This window comes from Xenopus laevis, chromosome 3L, assembly GCF_017654675.1.
Source record: "Xenopus laevis strain J_2021 chromosome 3L, Xenopus_laevis_v10.1, whole genome shotgun sequence".
NCBI lineage: Eukaryota > Metazoa > Chordata > Amphibia > Anura > Pipidae > Xenopus > Xenopus laevis.
In genome coordinates, this window is record NC_054375.1 from 97,817,184 (window position 1) to 97,834,906 (window position 17,723).

The 17,723-nt window shown below is 39.9% G+C and overlaps 1 protein-coding gene across 2 annotated transcripts; it reads right to left on the minus strand.

Annotated features, from left to right (window-relative positions):
• Positions 1-773: 773 nt before the first annotated feature.
• Positions 774-16,659, minus strand: adpgkl.L (ADP-dependent glucokinase like L homeolog). 2 transcript variants are annotated; one of them, XM_018252890.2, is made up of 8 exons: positions 16,499-16,659; positions 15,990-16,340; positions 10,526-10,751; positions 10,317-10,379; positions 9,194-9,314; positions 8,071-8,267; positions 7,883-7,981; positions 774-6,944 (listed from the first exon to the last, which is right to left on the minus strand). In XM_018252890.2, the coding sequence occupies exons 2-8, from the start codon at positions 16,217-16,219 to the stop codon at positions 6,405-6,407; spliced, it is 1,476 nt and encodes a 491-aa protein (XP_018108379.1). In that variant the 5' UTR covers positions 16,220-16,340; positions 16,499-16,659; the 3' UTR covers positions 774-6,404. The 2 variants fall into 2 exon arrangements, with proteins under 2 accessions (XP_018108379.1, XP_018108378.1); XM_018252889.2 differs by having other exon boundaries at positions 774-6,947.
• Between the last annotated feature and the right edge of the window lie 1,064 nt (positions 16,660-17,723).

A 17,723-nucleotide genomic window follows, 5' to 3' on the forward strand; every position in this document is an offset into this window, starting at 1 on the left:
CTTGGTGTCACAAAGGATTTTTTTTCCTGTCTGAGGTAAATTGGAGAAGCTTTAGATGGTGGTTCTCGCTTTCCTTGGGAGCAACTAGCAGTAAGGCAGGATTTACTTGGAACTTATTAAATTGCTTTTTTTTTTCTTTTAATTTAATAAAACTGCAAAGATGTCCTGCATCACACAGAATTGCAACCGGAGAGGCAACAGTACAAGGTCAGTGATCCAAAATCCAATATGTCTGCAGGATAATTTTGTACGGGTAAATTAATTTGAAAATGAATGTGAAATTATTTGATCTAAGGCCAGTGCCAGAGAGTAGAGTCCTGCAGCGGGTTGGGTACCCGCAAAAACCTTCGGTACCCTGCGGGTTGCAGATAGAAGTTTCGGGAGCGGGTATAGACGCGGGTTGGAAGTTCTCCGGGTTTGCGGGTCATGTCGCAGGTCTTCTCAATAGTGAGTTTTACGCCTTCTTTTCTGAGCACTTCCTGTTTTACTCCTTTTTTCTGATCACACCTACTTCTAATGATGTCACTTCTGGTTTACGACAGCACTTTCTGTTTCTTGATAGTCAGCGGGCCGCGGATCTGCTTGCGGATAAGGTACTTGCGGTTAAGTATGCGGGTTTAAGGTCCGGGTCGGGTTTAACAAATTGGTTCTGCGCAGGACTCTACCAGAGAGGCTCTAAGAATGAAAGCACCAGATTCCGAGCAGGTTATGCTGCCCCCACACAGTGCAGCTACTTTTTAGCTATTAACCGAGGAAACAGTCTGAACCAAAACTTGTTAGAAAAAAAGTATTTTATTAATATTTAAAAAAAAAATACATTTTTCACAACCATTCCAAAAATGTTGAGCATTTCCAATGCTCAAAAACCAAAACAAAGGAAAGCAGGAAAAGCCAAGGTAAAGACAAATTCCATGATTAAGGCTCCATATCATTGTGCCAGGGGAGAAAGAGAGAGAGTTAGAGAGTCAATATGGAAGGTCTTGTCTGCATCACATATTTTAGAATTAGCTGGCCTGATAGAACAACTAATAAATATAAATAATGTAACAGTCATTTGGTGTAGAACTGCATAAATATAAACAAACCCTTTGTTTTACAGACAGATGAAAACAAAGGTAAGAATCTCCCACACACACTTAATCTCATTAGTTTTAGATAATGGCCAGCCAGTGTTTCATACAAATTTAGCTTTGCTTGTGCAGCCTGACCAAAAGGCAGATCGTCCGCCCAATGAAGGGACCAAATAGGCTCACCTGATCGATCTGCTTATGGTTGACTTCAGACTGCTTTTTGGTAGAGCTGTTTAACCAGGTTTCTCAAAAGCTCTTCTGAGCCTTAATATTACACTACAGGGTAGGCTGTCCAACTGGAGATTGAGGACTAGGTTGTGTTATTGAATAGAAATAAATGGTGACTGCTGTCTCACACACACACCAATATCATTAAGGAAGTATAAAAGATACAATGGTTCTCTCTGCTATACATAAAGACAAAAGGATCTACATCACTAGTTTGAGAGAAAAAAAATCTTGGTCCTTGGGAATGTTTTCCTTCCATGAAAGAAGGATTGTGCAAAGTAAATCACTGTGGGGAAGGAGGGTTATAGTGCCATTTCATGCCAAAAGAATGTTTTTAACATCTACAAAACAGATTTCCAATAAATGGCCTTACAAGTACTGTGTAACCTAAAACAGCTCGATCAGTCCCACTATTTAGTGAGCACGGCTGTCATTTTGCAGAAGCAGACTTCCAGTTAGCCTGAAGCCGAATTGTGTAGCACTAGTGATTTCAGAATGAAACATCTGGGGTTTAATAAAAGACCCATGCAGCTTCAAGTGAGAGAGTGCGTGCTACTGTCATATTTAGTGCAATAAAGTCACTTTTAGACTCATCAGATGAAGTTAAAGCTGTCCCTAGTTGACATTCGAAACTCATTCTGCTTGATGATCTGAGATGACCCCCTAACCTTAGCTTCTCAACAGCTGCCCAGAGCACACTGAGCATGTGTAGGGTCACTGTCACTTCTACCAAAATCCAAGATGGCTCCTATACATTTGAAGGCCTGTATCACTATTGTTATGGAGATGACCTGTGAAGCAGGTGCAGTCAATTCTGTATATAATGTACAATATTTCCAGCTATATTCATTTTTATGGTTTAGTTCTCCTTTTAGCAGTGTCCTGTATGGTTGCTGTACGGCTAATCCTGAAATAGGTGTGTAATGAATGATACATTGGCCCACAGCAAGGGGTTTCTATTTTTCCAGCATTTTCAAAAGAAAAAGAATGCCTGATTTTCCCTGAAATAATTTTTAGCCATACTATGGGACATTTTATAATTTAGAGGCCATAAAGAAACAGCATTGCTAAAAGGGACCCCATGGAGCCATATGTATGTGCTTACATATGTGTTTAGTAAAATGGTGGCAGCTAAATCTCCTCTCATCGGTTAACTTCATCAAACATGAATGAACAAGTTCTGTTTGCCCAAAATGTTTTGATGTGTAATGCTTGCTCTACGACAAAAGTACAATAAATCAAAGTGCGCTAGGCATCACAACTTGACATAAAAGAAAGCCATTGTTACACTTCATACATGTGAAGGGTTGGTAACAATGGAAAATGTACCCAGTATGTATTTACACGTAATGTTCTTTGAACTAAATTGAAAACCAAAGTTCCATTCAAGAGACTGGGTGGAGTAGATACTAGATGTCTAAGGAACCGCCGCCAACAGCAAAAGAACTGCAATAATATAAAACCGACAATTCTGCCTTCAGACCAAGTGGCTGTTAATAGACCACAGACAGTGCTGATAGTTTCTTCTTCAGTGTGAACAGGCAACTGGAAGCCCAGGGGCTGCTGTTGTATCACAAATACTATTCCTATGCTACATGCACCTTTGGGCAGTGGTGTCCAATCTGAAAACCCTTGAAAGTCAAAATGCCCTGGAACGGCTTGTTGTCCAGTTTCCTATTCAAGATTAAAATATATAAAATGTCTTTAGTGCCCACAGGTTGTCACTGTTTTGACATTTCTAATCACTTGTGTTGCAATTGCCAAGTTTTGCTGCCACCCCATGTGCCATAAGCCTACTACTTGTAGCGCTGGTGAAAATGGCCACTACCCAAAAAAAACCAATGACTGAGGGTACTCGACCTTGTGCAGGACTTTAAAGGAGAAGGAAATGCTTGGTGCACTTGGGGGTGCCAAATGTTAGGCACCCCCAAGTGACTGTACTGACTTCCTGAAACCCCAGGCCGGTGCTCCTATCAGAAGAAAACTGCACTTGTCTGGGGTTATACCAGTGAACACTACGGAGCGATCCACTTCCGTCTTCAAATTTCCCGGGGCAGATGCATGCGAAGTAGAATGAAATAGCCGACTTTTTAGTTAAAGTTCAGCTCTTCGTTCTACTGTGCAGCCAGACGAAGACAGAGGAAGATTGCTCGGATAACCTCGGGCCGGTGCAGTTTTCTGCTGATAGGAGCACCCACCCAGGGTTTCAGGTAAGTCAGTACAGTCACTTGGGGGTGCCTAACATTTGGCACCCCTAAGTGCATCAAGCCTTTCCTTCTCCTTTAATGTAGGACTCTAGGAGCCACAAGGCACAGCACATAATAGAGAAACAATACAAATGCATTGGCTCTAGTACAGAAGTCAAATGTAGGCCATGGTTCTGTTCCTTCAGGGCTATATACACTTATAGGATAAATACCTTTCTCATACAGCAGAATAATAAATATTTGATTTACAGTTACCGTATACAAAATCAGTATATTATGCAATCTGCAGTTAGTTGAGGGCTTGATTTTAATTATGAAATGGAAGACACATATACATATGTCCCGATGGGGACCGAAACGTCGGTTTTGCATACTATGTAACAATACAATATTTTCATCACTGGAAGACCCTTGGTGCTGGTTTTTGTTCATTTATCTATCTATATATCTATATATCTATATATCTATATATCTATATATCTATATATCTATATATCTATATATCTATATATCTATATATATATATATACACACACACACACTATATCTATTACTGGCCCTTTAAATTTAAAGGACTAGGCATGGGTTGTAAGTCTTCCATTTCATAATTAAAACCAAGCCCTCAACTAACTGCAGATTGCATAATATACTGATTTTGTGGAACACGATTAAAGGTTTATAATTGGCTGGAAAAACCTTGCATTTGAGGCTGTGTTTTTTTTAAAGGGAGATGCTGTCTGGGAAGGATTGGCTTTCAGAATGGTAAGGAACAAATGTATTCTGAAGGGCAATGGCACATAGGGTCACTGACAGGCATAGAAAAGTGCAGGTGATAAAACATCCCTGTCTCATTACTCTTAAAAGGGTTGTTCACTTTCAAGCACTTTTTTCAGTTCAGTTGTTTTCAGATTGTTCACCAGAAATAAAGACTTTTTTTTCCAAAATTGAAGCTTAAATTTTAATGTTCGTGTCTCTGGTGTTTGAGTCTGGCAGCTCAGTAATTCAGGTGCAGACTCTAAACAGTTACAATTTTGCAACATTGAGTTGATACATTTCTCAGCAGCATCTCTGGAGTATTGGTAACTATTCTATCAATTTTATTCTGCTCAGAAGGGTCAAAGATAAGAAATGTATCAACTAATGTACAATTTAGAACATTTTACAAATAGAAAATCATTGGAAAAAGTCTTTATTTCTGGTGATCTATCTGAAACCAACTGAACTGAAAAAAAAGTGTTGTATAGTGAACAAACCATTTAAATGTGTTAGATTTCTAAAGCAGCCACACATGGTGTTCTGTTCGCTAGGCTTTTCCCTACAGAAAATTACCAGTGAAAAAACCCTGGGAACTGACCCAGTCTATCACTGGCCATGAGAACACACTTCTTACTTTCTGAGTCAAACTTAAGTTGCCGGGAAAAAAAAAAAAAAAGCCAGCACTAGAAAACTAGTGCTGGCCTATGGAAAATGTATGTGGGCAACTGAACAAAGCCACAAATCCTAAACAATATGCAATTTATATCTGTAACAAAGAAAACCTATTGTCACTTCAGTATCATCAGATTGAGACGTACAGAGCAGTTTACATTTCAGTGCCAAGACTGAATTCTAACTTGTAGCATTCATCCCTCACAATGTGGCTTCTGTGTTTCTGCAAAAGGTGCTTTAGGATTTACACAGCAACACATGCCAAGACAAACTGTCCCCTCTTTACCTTCCCTCAACTCAACAGGCAATTAAAGTCCAGAAAAAATCATTTATTAAAAGTGAATTTTGTTGCATAGGTCTGCTGTGCAAATCCTACTTACCCTCTGGGTTTGACTTGAGCCAGGCTGGAGAAACCCATAGGTAAGCGAGAGGCTGCATTAACTCAATGGGGCTCATTTATCAATACTGGGCAAATTTGCCCATGGTCTGTTACCTACAGCAACGAATCAGTGATTAGCTTTTTAAAGACAGCTGCAAGAAAAACAATGAATGCAGCAATCTGATTGGTTGCTATAGGTAACAGTCCACAGGGAAATTTGGGCAGTGTTGATAAATGAGCCCCAATATGTTTTCTCAAGAAGAAAAAAATCAGCGCTATGATATTTTAGAATAACCAAAAGAAGTGAAGGATTAGTCTGGACTTTATTTGCCCTATACGCTGGCAACACATGGGCCAACCACCTCATACATCATTAACTAAAACATGAACTGCTTGATCTTAGATCTGTGACTTCAAGACAGATACAACTGCACAATAGCAGACTGCTCAAAACAGAAAACGATGTCCTATATCCCCTTCTGAGTGTGTATAGGGTCATCAGTCATCCCCAAACCCCATGGGACCAGTCCTTCCCAGCAGTATATATTTTTTGAGGTATTGATTTAATCCAAAAAAAAACCTCTTAGATCACAAATGATGATGCTTCCAATGATAGCCAATCTAGTCATCCACATATGGATCGCGTTAGTTGAATATGCCAACATTTTTCCAGTATGGTCCCATTTTAGGCATCATCAATTCAAATCGAAGACTTACTAAACAACATCTGTAGTTTATAGACTGCTCGGAAAGGTTCATAAGAGGGAAATGGGTGCCTGACAGATTAGTAGGGACAAAATTATCCATATATAAGTACTATTGCCCTTTAATCACTGAAGCCGCAATTATCAAAAGTAATATATGGACACTTCTGTTCTGGCCGAATCAATAACTTGGGTTGTAAAGCATCAGAAGAGAAAGAAAGCCATGTATACAAACATTTCATCACTGCCAGCAGATTCAAACCCATGAACGGCCATTCCTATGTAGCCCCACATAGAAGCTTTGTCATTTTAATGGAGTGTGACTCTCAAAAAGGGCAGTACTCAGCTTTAAACATTTTTGAGGCTAAAGATATAATCACAAGATACTTTACTGAGATGTTGCCTCTGAGAACAAGAGTCCCTCGGCTGATATTGCATCCCCTAACCCCACAGTCCGTACAGGTTCTTTGCAGATGAGAACTGGTGTGAAGTGGAATGTAACTCCTTCCCTAATCCAAACTGCAACTGGTTCCTGTGCACTCACCCTGACTGTACTGCCCACCTGTTCTCGAGAGGTAGAAAACTCCAAAGGAGTCTTTAATTTTACTCTGGTTGCATCAATGGTTTCACTGGCACATGCCTGAGTACCAGCAACCCTTGCACCAGCAGCTACTGCAGATACCTGATTGCCCCAGAAGCCATCAATAGTTGCCAAAATATGGTAGGCCAGGGTGTGAAAGTGAATACGAGTAAGGGAGGAAGCTTCATTCTTAGAACCCTTAAGAATCCAGAACAAGATATCGCTGACGATCCCAACCTCTGGAATTCCTGACCAAGCAGAGATGGAGGCGTGGGGGCCAGAGGCTGAATGGCTGAGAAATAAAAGCTCCTGCTCATTGAGCCCAAGAGAACTGATGAAAGGGAAGACCTGCTGACCAAGAGAAACAGACAAAAATATTGTATACATATTTAGTAACAGAGAAATTGAGAGAGAAAAAAACCCAACATTGTTCAAGTCATTACCACTTTAAGTAGCCATCATTTTTTGTTGTATGTACCAATGTTCCAACTGCAGCAGACAGATCTGCTTTTGGCAAAGCAGAAGTCCACCGACAGCAGCAACATCTTCTCTATTATTTATAATAGTAGAGCCTTTGTTGGAGGTCCTACACATGTAAAAAACAGCTGCAGGAAACTAGACATAGCCCTAAATCTACACTGAGAATAACAGAAAACTTCAGCCACACCATCACCAACACACTGGAAACTGGACTAATGCCACCTGTCAAGCTCCGGTTGAGTGGTGGAGGAAAAACATAGCAGTTGCTCACAGGAGCGCTCAAATCTGACTGTGACAGGAACTAGACCAAGAACCAGGGAAAGGTAGAGCTAAAAAATGTAGTGTTGATAAGTCAAGTTGCCATAGTTATCACAAATAACTGCAGCAGTGATTTAGCCCAACACTAAAATTAGTTAATGGTGCCATTCAGGCAATGCTTCTGCAGCACCCCTTTGTTGCAAAAAGTGACAACTTGAATTTATTAGGTCAAACAACCAAGCAACATTTTGGGCATGCTTGAGAAAGGGCAAGAGTAAGCCTGAAACGTTGCCTGGTTGTTTGACCTAATAAATTCAGGTTTTCAATTTTTGCAACAAAGAGGTGTTGCAGCTGTATTTTTTTTCCTGCATTTCTATGGAAACCCCTGGCAAGGTTTCCCGACAGCTTTGCACCAAACCTACAAGGTTAAATAAGGTGGTTGAAGCACACACAATATTGTCTAATTCAGTCAATGCTTCGTCTTCTGCTTTACTCAAATAAACCCTATCCCAAAGTCGCAGCAGTGATATTACATTTCCACTAATTACCTGGTAAATGATTCCTCTCATCAGGTCTCCATCTGTCATACTAGCCAGTTCAAGGTGAATGAGGATATCTGAAGGCACCTCTGACAAGGAAGCTGCAGCCTTGTTAAAAAAAAAAAAAAGCACAAAGAGAGTGTTTCATTTAGACTGCAAAAATAAATACGATTTGAAATCATTCTTTTCATACTTACTTCTCTGAGCCTTTCCTCTCTAGCTTCCCTGCTCAGACCCTCCATCATGTGGAGCCCAGAGAGCACCAGCAGCTTGGGTTGGAAGACCTCCAGGCTAGAAAGCAGAACCTCGAGCGATGTCATTGCACCGTTGGACAAATCGTGAGAAAATATGAATCTACTGGCTGCTGGGGCCTGCCTGGATCCCCACTGCTCACCTACAAGCACAGAAGCAATATATAGTTATATAGGAGGTTCTGACGGACTCGCATAACTATGTTATTCACCTGAATTCAGTCACTTATTAATATGGTGTTCCCAAAAATGACTAGTCGGAGAAGGGTTAAAGCACTCACTCTCTTGCTGGAGCATTGTTTTGTGATTGTTCATTATGATCACATGACTGACCATATATATTTTTACTAAAGGGTATATGAAGTGCAGTAAGCTAGGATCTGCCTGTGGGATTGTAAGCAGAATAGCAAAAGTGGCAGTCAATTATAATTATATTATTTGATCAGTTTTGCTACCAGTCTGATTCACCAATATTGGTATGATTTTCAACATCAGCTCTTAAATTCCACTTTAGAAGATAATACAATAAAAATGTGACGTTATTTAGGTAATACTTCCAATTGGATTAAGTATCTTTGGGGATACCAAATAAATGCAAAATTATAAAGGTGCAACCAAATAATCCAAATGTCAATAAAAAGGTTTTTTTTTTTTTTTTTAAATTGCCCTTTAGACACTTATTAATAAAAATACATTCTTACCAAAAAAAAAAGCTGTCTGCCACTATATTAAATATTTATAGAGCTCTTTAAAAATAGTCTAGAAAAAGATGATGGCTCAATTCATGACAAATAAATATATTAAAAACCAAAATCAAGATAGTGAATACAGTTGCTTCAAATTCAATTTAGTCAAGTTACTTTGAATGGCCCCTGTGGAGAAACTGGGGCCAAAAAGCAAGTTTTATTTGCAATTTCTAAGTCACTCATAAGACCAGTGGTCATAGAAAACTGGGAGCCTTTTAGCAGTCACTGTAATGCAGAGTGAATGTAATTTGTCTGGACACTCTTCAGGTAACACATGTAACTCTGAGGAGTGTCCCCCTTCCACCTCTTGACAAACATTTCACCTGATTTGTACTCCAAAATGAGATGGTATTCATCTTCTTCCTGCAAAGAGGTTGGTGGCACAAAGACCCGCTCATCCAGCAGTTCATGTAGTTTTGGCCCAACGGGTCCACAAAGAAGAACCTGCAGAAATAAAGAGATGACTCAATACCACAGACCAACAGAAATATGAGAATGCAAAAAGCTTAGCACCAGGACAAAAAAAATCTAGTACTGAAACAGAAAGCAAGAATGAAGAGGTTCAATTCACTGAAAAGTGTTACATTATTTTTTTTCTACCACTTAAACACTAGTAGGTAGGGGCAAACAAGTAAGTGTATTAACCACTTCTCTGCCTAATGATGCACTGAAATCAGTTCTTCCTTTAAAGAACAGCTTCTGCTTGTGTGTGGCTACGCGGAGCTAAGCAGGCAATTTGAAGTCAATCTCTGCTCCGCTCGGTTCTGTGTAGCCGCACACAAGCAAGAGCTGTTCTTTTAAAGAAAGTGCCGATTTAGTTTCATTTGCAGAGAAGTGGGCAGTGCACTAGTGTGCCCTCAGCCTAAGGAGGAGACTTAAAAAGGGGCTACTAGCATTAGAACATTGTCAAACATTGTCCTTCAGTTTGAGTCTTCAAACCTGCACAAGAACGATGTAACCCTCCAAAGTATTCTGCCCTAATCTAACCTAGTGTAGCAGCACCAGGCGTACTGCTAGTATTGTTATAATATAAAACTCCACAGTTGTGCCCTCACCATGCATTTAACTTGTACTCCGTATGCACCATACCCAGGACTGGCCCAAATCACAAAAGATTTGGCCTAATCCTTAGAGTTTGGATTAAAATTGGCAGAACACTTGAAGGGCAGAGACACGTGTGGTGATTCAGGGCGATTAGTCGCCCATCGACAAATTGCCTCTTCTTCGGGTAACTAATCTCCCCGAAAAGCCTTCCCGCCGGCTAGAATCTAAATTGCCAGCGGGATGGCACTCTGAGCGCATTGTTTTCCGAAGTAGCCCAAAGTTTCCTCGTGAGGCAACTTCGGAAAATGAAGAGCTCCTGAATACTATTAACAAATTTTCCAGGTTCACAAACAAAATCAGCTGTAAAAGCAAAAGCACAAACTTGGATGCAAAATGTGTTACCTCCATATCAGGGTTTGCTGCCAGTCTCTGAGCAATTAGCGCTGCATTCCCCCCCACAAAGTGCTAGGGGGAAAAACAGACATAGTTAGAGAGTGTTTCCGGTAGATATTAGATTATTATTGATTTTTGTTTACTAAAATGTGTTATTAGTTGTAGGCGCCAAGTGGCAGCAGGACAGGAAAGCTTCAGACTGATGGAAGCTGCATTACCTGTGCCCTGGGGTCCTGGGAGGCAGTCCTGGAAATGTGTGCAAAGCTTTTGGCATCACTATAGAAACGTTCTGCAGCTGCTCCCTGCTGCATGTAATGCAAGAATGTCTCAGCAAGATCTTCTTGTGTGTTTAATACCATGTGATCTTCAGAAGACTGTGGAGTCAGAGCCAAAGCCTGTAACAAGCCTATTCCAGAAAGGACAACATCCACACATGCATTCACTCTGAAAATAGAAGGAAATGGAGAAGTTCAGTAAAGCTGTATCCCAAGTTAAATTTCTAATTTTACAGGACATGGTGCCTAATCCATGGCCTAATCACAGAACACACCGACATTTTATCAATGGTTTAAGCACGGTGGAATCTGCAGCCCAACAACATTGAGGTTGCACTCTGAAAGCAATATTGCACAATACAACTTGGGGCTTATGTTGCATCTGTAATTAACCTTTTTTTTTTTTAACTATTAAAGGTGTTGTTCAACTTTGAGTTAACTTTTAATATGACGTGGAGAGTGATATTCCGAGACGATTTGCTACTGGTTTTCATTTTTTATTTTTTGCAGTTTTTTAATTACTTAGCTTTTTATGCAGCAGCTCTCCAGTTTGCATTTTCAGAAATTTAGTTGCTAGGGTCCACTTTACTCTAGCAACCTTGCATTGATATGAATACACGGCTGGAATATGAATAGGAGAAGCCATAATAGAAGAGGAGTAATAAAAAGTAGCAATAGCAATAAATGTGTAGCCTTACAGAGTCAGTGACCCCATTCGAAAGCTGGAGTCACAAGAAAAATGCAAATAATTCTAAAACAATAAAAAATAAGTAATGAAGGCCAATTGAAAACTTGCTTAGAATGGGCCATTCTATAACATACTAAAAGTTAACCACCCCTTTAATGGAAACATTGCTGAGAACCAGTAAATACAATTCATGTGTGCCTCAAACGCGGACCAGGCTCTTTGCAGCCCCAGGTGCAAGGGGTACCCCTTGCCAGGGAAAAATTACACAATTCAATGAAGACAGCAGCATCCGGTATTATTGAAAAAGTGAATAACTTTACTTAAAGTGCCTTAAGAGCCTAAGGCACGTTAAGTAAAGTGCTTCACTTTTTCAATTATACAGGAGTGCTGCTGTCTTCATTGAATTGCGGAGAGCCAGGTCACTATGGGAGAGATAGATTTTGTATCCCATTTGTCAATATGTGCCATCATTCAAATTATCTTTTTGCTTAGTTCGGTTGGGAATTCCTGTTATGATGACCACGTGTGATTTATTCAGGCTCAGTACAGGGCACTGTATTCTTTTCCTACTCTGCAGTGTTTTTTTTAGCAGGTATTTTTCTCCTGTCTGATTGACAGTGAATGGGATATACAGCTTCCATCACTGACGTGGCACACCAGCAGCTCTTTATCACCTCACTGACAAACTGGGAAGGTACACTGTGATGATATTGAATGTTACATGTTCCCAGGGCTCCTCCGCAGCTATTAGCCAACTGCATAGCTGCCATTCACTTGCTGTCAGTTTGCCATGTGCACTCAGCATCTTACTATAAACATACAAGTGGCACTTGGAAACTGATCCCAGGCTGAATTGAGCCATGTCTCTGACACCCACTTGTCTAGCCCCATGGGATCCTATTAAGGTACTCTTTCTTAGAGAAACACGCTCTTCAGTTGAAAAGTGCCACAGCATACTGGCCAGATATGTTCATTTAAGAAACACTGAGTGCTACCAATGTTAGATTCCTCCCAATGAATTCAATAACAAATGACTAATTTTGCTGTTGGACTCCTGGGATAAATAGGTAACATGGTGGTGCGGTGCTTTGTTACTTATGTCTCTGAGCTGGTGCATTTTGTACCTAAAACTTGAAAAAAAAAAAAAAAAAAAAAAGTATCACTTTAATCCAATGGTTTTACATGTCCTTTAATTCAATTCTCATTAATTATTTGTTATAAACCACCTTCTAATAAATCAAAACGTTAAGCTAGACAGATCTCAAACCAATTGCCATTTTACAAACCAACATGAATATGGTTTGACGCATATTTTTTTGCATAATGAAAGAGAATGCTGTTCTGAGTAACTTTCCAATATACAAGACACATTTTCAACTCATTTTATAGGTTTTTTGTAAATGTAATTGCAACTAAAAATAGTTCAGTTTCTTACAATTCCCCTCTCTCCCTTCCCGGACTACTCATTCCATGGCAACTTTGTGTCGCTACTCAACTCTCCTCCAGCTAAGAATTCCCAGAATGCCTTCCATGTTCTGTTATTACCAGACCAGTGAATTAAAGCATTGTTGGATCTGAAGTCTTGGCTGATGCTCTCTTTTTGTAGTGTTTTACACAACTTAAAAAGTAAAAAAAATATGTAAAGTTATTGTATATTATTTGAAAGTTGCTTAGAATTACTTTTTTTTTCCATTGTCCAAAGACAATAGGACAGTGACAAGCTATACTATTAAAACACAAACAAACTGATAAACTAAGACAAAATCTCTGAATGTAATGAAGAATGCTTTGGACCATATTTTCTTTTCTTTTTTTTTTTTTTTAAGGGAAACTTTTTTCTCATTTTCTTTTTTAAACGGAGCCCTGTCTGAGGGTATATAAGCACTTGGGTTATTTTTCATACTTTTATGTTACTTTATGAATTAACTTGACAACATCCAGGACTGACCTGCCGACACCTTACTGACATAGGGTTAGTGAACATCTTTGCTCTTGAGAAAGGGCAGGGACTTTGAGAAAGTTCCTGCTCCATCACTATGGCATAGACATACTAAGGGTGAACAAAAGGAAACGAATAAAATACATTAAAAACAGCAGTTTCACAACTGCACCTCTACGAAATGCTTCCTCTATGATATGAAGGTTATTTCAAATAGAGCCTCCCTGGTTGGCTAACAACGCTGCAGAAGGAGTGTGCAGCACAACATTGGCATTCTTACTTGCAGGTTTTGCAAAACTAGACAGAGATGTTAAGGATAATCGGTCTTCAGTTTAACATCAGAGTTGTACATGATATTGGTTCTGATAAGCTCAGTGCTGAGCCAAAGCAGCTTTCCTTGTAACACAAGCATTTTATATATTTGCTGTAGGGATGCGCTGAATCCGAGCCTTTTTCAGCAGGATTCAGCTGTATCAAAGTGCCTGGCTGAACCAAATGCCAACTCTTAAAATCACACGACTAAGTTTTAATAAATGTGTACCATGTCAATTGCAAAGTCAACTGTATGAAGTGAACCATAAGATATAATTGAAAAGAAGAGCAACATTGTGCAGCAGCTACGGAGATGCACACAAAGTGCAAACGATCCCTTGCAAGTGATGCACAGTTGAATCTTTGCATAAAATCAATATGGCGTAAATGCAGTTTTGTGTGTCGCTTTCTACCTATGTGCCTTTCCATATTAGTGTTGGGGCCCGGAATCCATAATCTATAACTTAACCTGTAGCAGAACTACTATTGCTTTTCCCAGCAGACACAACAGCCTTTAGATGTCGACTAACTGTAGCACAAGAACATCTGAATGCTGCTGGTTGAACGGTCCATCTATAAAGTTTCTATTGACACAGTTTTGCCTTACTATGCACACCATTACACAGCTGCAGGCACTTTCCTTTGAATACAGTCTCTGATCTGCTTGCCCCTCTCTCAAGAAAATGCAGTGGGTGCTACAGAAAAAAAGAAACCCAGAAGACTGGCAGACTGGCATAAGTTACTAACCCACCTTGCTTAGAATTTACCACTGAACCATTTAAACAGTAAAACAAAGTAATTCATTTGTTTGAGTAATAATCTTCATTATATTTTTTCTTTGCACTCTTTTTCCAGTAACAAGCCCACTGTGGTGAGTCGCTGACAGATTTATCCTGATCTAATTTACGTTGTGCCCTGCAGTTGTTTGCATTAGGAAAACAAATGTCAAGGAAGCTCTAATAATTTCTCAAAACTAAAAGAATTAGAACAGAATAAAACATATATTTATACCATGAGTTGGGGGATTTCTATATTATTTGAATACTTGCAATGATATGTTATTAAGGCAAATAATGTACCCCCTACTGTAAAATAAAAGGACATTATAAGTCTCCAATGAGTTCCAAGGCCACATAAAAGGGATGATGCTGAAGGTTGAGTGCTTTTATACAAGTTATGGAACTCCTAAGTGTCCTTTAATATCTTTATATTTTACAACAGGGGGAACATTATTTAATATAATATATATGTTTCAATGATTTATGTGACAGAAATTATATCACTAAGCATAGTATATAATTGGTGACATCACTAATTACGGTTTATAAGAATACAATTTACAGCATATTCATGGCTCTTGTATATCATACAATGGAGCCTCAATTTTAAGTCCTCTTATTTTAAAGGGGTTGTTCACCTTTGAGAACTTTTAGTATGATGTAGATAGTGATATTCTGAGACAATTTGCAGTTTGTTTTCATTTTTTATTATTGAAGATTTTTTAGTTATTTAGCTTTTTATTCAGCAGCTCTTTAATTTGCATATTAACCAATCTGGTAACTGTGGTCCAAATTTCTCTTGCAATCATGCACTGATTTGAATAAGAGACTGGATTATGAATAGGAGAGGGCCTGAATAGAAGGATCAGTAATAAAAAAGTAACAATACATTTGTTGCCTTACAGAGCATTTGTTTTTTAAAAGGGAGTCAGCGACGCCCATTTGAAAGCTACGAGTTAGAAGAAAAAGGCAAATAACTATAAAAAAAGAAAAATTAAAACCAATTGAAAAGTTGCTTAGAATTGGCCATTCCGTAACATATTAAAGGTTACCTTAAACGTGTACCACCCCTTTAGGGTAGGGGCACACTGGGCGATTCGGGGAGATTTAGTTTCGGGCGACTTCGGTGTGCTTTAGCGCAGGCGTTTTTTCATTTAAGCCAGTGCAAGGCAGAGGGAAGGCGTTCGGGGAGATTGGTCGCCGCAAAGACAAGGCCAGGTGACTAAATCTCCACTAATCGCCTAGTGTGCCCCTCCTACCCTTAAGTTTTCTCTCATTTTACATTGGTTTTTTTTGTGGTTCCACCTATATATTATGCATAATACATTTCCCTGGATTTTACATCATTTTTTTCTGGTCCCCTGAAAAACGTAAAATGGGGGCTCTACTGTATATGTATATTAACGTATCCTCTGTAAATACAAGGTCGCTCTTACAAATCTTAGATTCTGTCTAAAGAATTTCAATTTGTAACAAGATCTTTTGCAAATAAAAATGTACACAGATCTTTCATTTGGTGAATCTGGGAGTACATGACAATCACTCTTCAGCAGGGCAGTCCTGAGAAGAGCCCCACAACAAGCTATAGCCAGGGTGGGGCCCAGACAACAATCATCACAGGGCCCATGGCAGCTGCCCCTCAGTAAAGACTAATATTATGGTTAAACAGCATGCTCCTACTGTACCTACCCCACTGCCACCCGCTCCCAGTGCTTGCTGGGTGCCACAATGAGCCTGTCCCAGGCCGCAGAGAAGGCTTCTTCAATGGGAGGTGAGGAGGAAGCAGGTTCCCTTGAGGCGATGCTTTGAAGAGAAGAGGAAAGGTAATCAAGGGCTGCATCAGAGATTTCTGGATGCAGGTGATGGAGGAGTCCCAGAGAGATGGCAAGAAGGCCCACACACACAGCCTTGGGCCACATCTCTCAGCAGGCTTCTTATTAAGACAAGTGCTACCAAGAGGCTGGATGCAGGGAGGTGGCTTCCAGAAGATGATTAAGCAGAACTCGAGCCAGCAGCACAATGGCCAACCTTTACTCCAACCTGAACAGACAGAAAAGGGAGAGTTAAAGCACAAGATACATAACTAACAAAGTTTTGCCTACATTCCCCAAACAAAAATCCCCACAAGCGAAATTATATCTCGCTTATTTATAAGGGATCACAATCATACAGTTACTACTACAGCTCAAGGAACTAACCTGCAGCGGGACACGACTAGTTACCATTCATTCATTCCAACTACAGCCGAATTCATTTGCGGACTGCTGCCATTCTTTCACCTTACATATAGTGATACAGACGTTGCGCACGTTCGCGCATGCGCAAAAGGTATCCATAGAGGGTTTGCCGAATGATCAACGAAGCGCGCCTGCGTAATAGACGCGAACGATCTGCCGACGTCAATGCCATTGCGTCACTTTTAAGTCTGTGCGCATGCGCCTATTGAAAGGCGGCTCTAAAGTGAATCAGCGAAGGGAAGACATTTTGCCGATTGTAATGCGCATGTGCTGCCAACAAAACGCACTTACTGCGCAGACGCGCCTTACCAGCAGTCATTTCACAGGAAGGGATTAAAGGAGACTTGTCGTTCTCAACTGCTAGGGGTTATTAATGTTTTCTCTTAATAATGTTGTAGTTACGTTTTGATAGAATGGTGGGATAAAAAGGTATACATTCGTTTTATTAAAGATAACAGAATAGTAACATATTACTTTGGGGCTTTCATTGCAAATGTGTACATCTTTGAGTTAACTTTTATCTTGATGTAGAGTGATACTCTGGGACAGTTTTTTTTAGTTATTTAGCTTTTTATTCAGCAGCTCTCCTGTTTGCCATGTCAGCAATCTGGTTGCTAGGGTCCAAATTACCCTAGCAACCATGCATTGATTTGAATAAGAGACTGGAATATGAATAGGTGAGGGCCTCAATAGAAAGACCAGTACTAAAAAACAGCAATAACAATACATTTCTAGCCTTACAGAACATTTGTGTTTTAGTTGGGGGTCAGTGACCCCTATTTCAAATCTGGATGAAGTCAGAAGAAGGCAAATACTTGTCTATAGCATACTTAAAGTTAATTTAAAAGGTGAGGCACCTCTTTGAAAACCCCCCCTCTTCAAAAAAAAGTGTCAATATTCTGTAAGAGAATTGCAAAGCATGCGTGGAGGTCCTGGTATAGTACCATGCATTAGAGTCCTGCAGCTAGGGTTGCCACCTTTTCTGGGAAAAAATACCGGCCTTCCTATATATTTATCTTTTTCGGGCAGATGTCAACCCTACCTGCAGCGGGTCGGGTACCCGCGAGTTACCCGCAAAAAAGCAGGCAACCCTGCAGAATGAGGGGAGGATTTTCAGGTGCGGGTATAGCTGCGGGTCACGAGTCTCATCTAAATTTCTTATCTTATGTAATATTGTCTATATTTT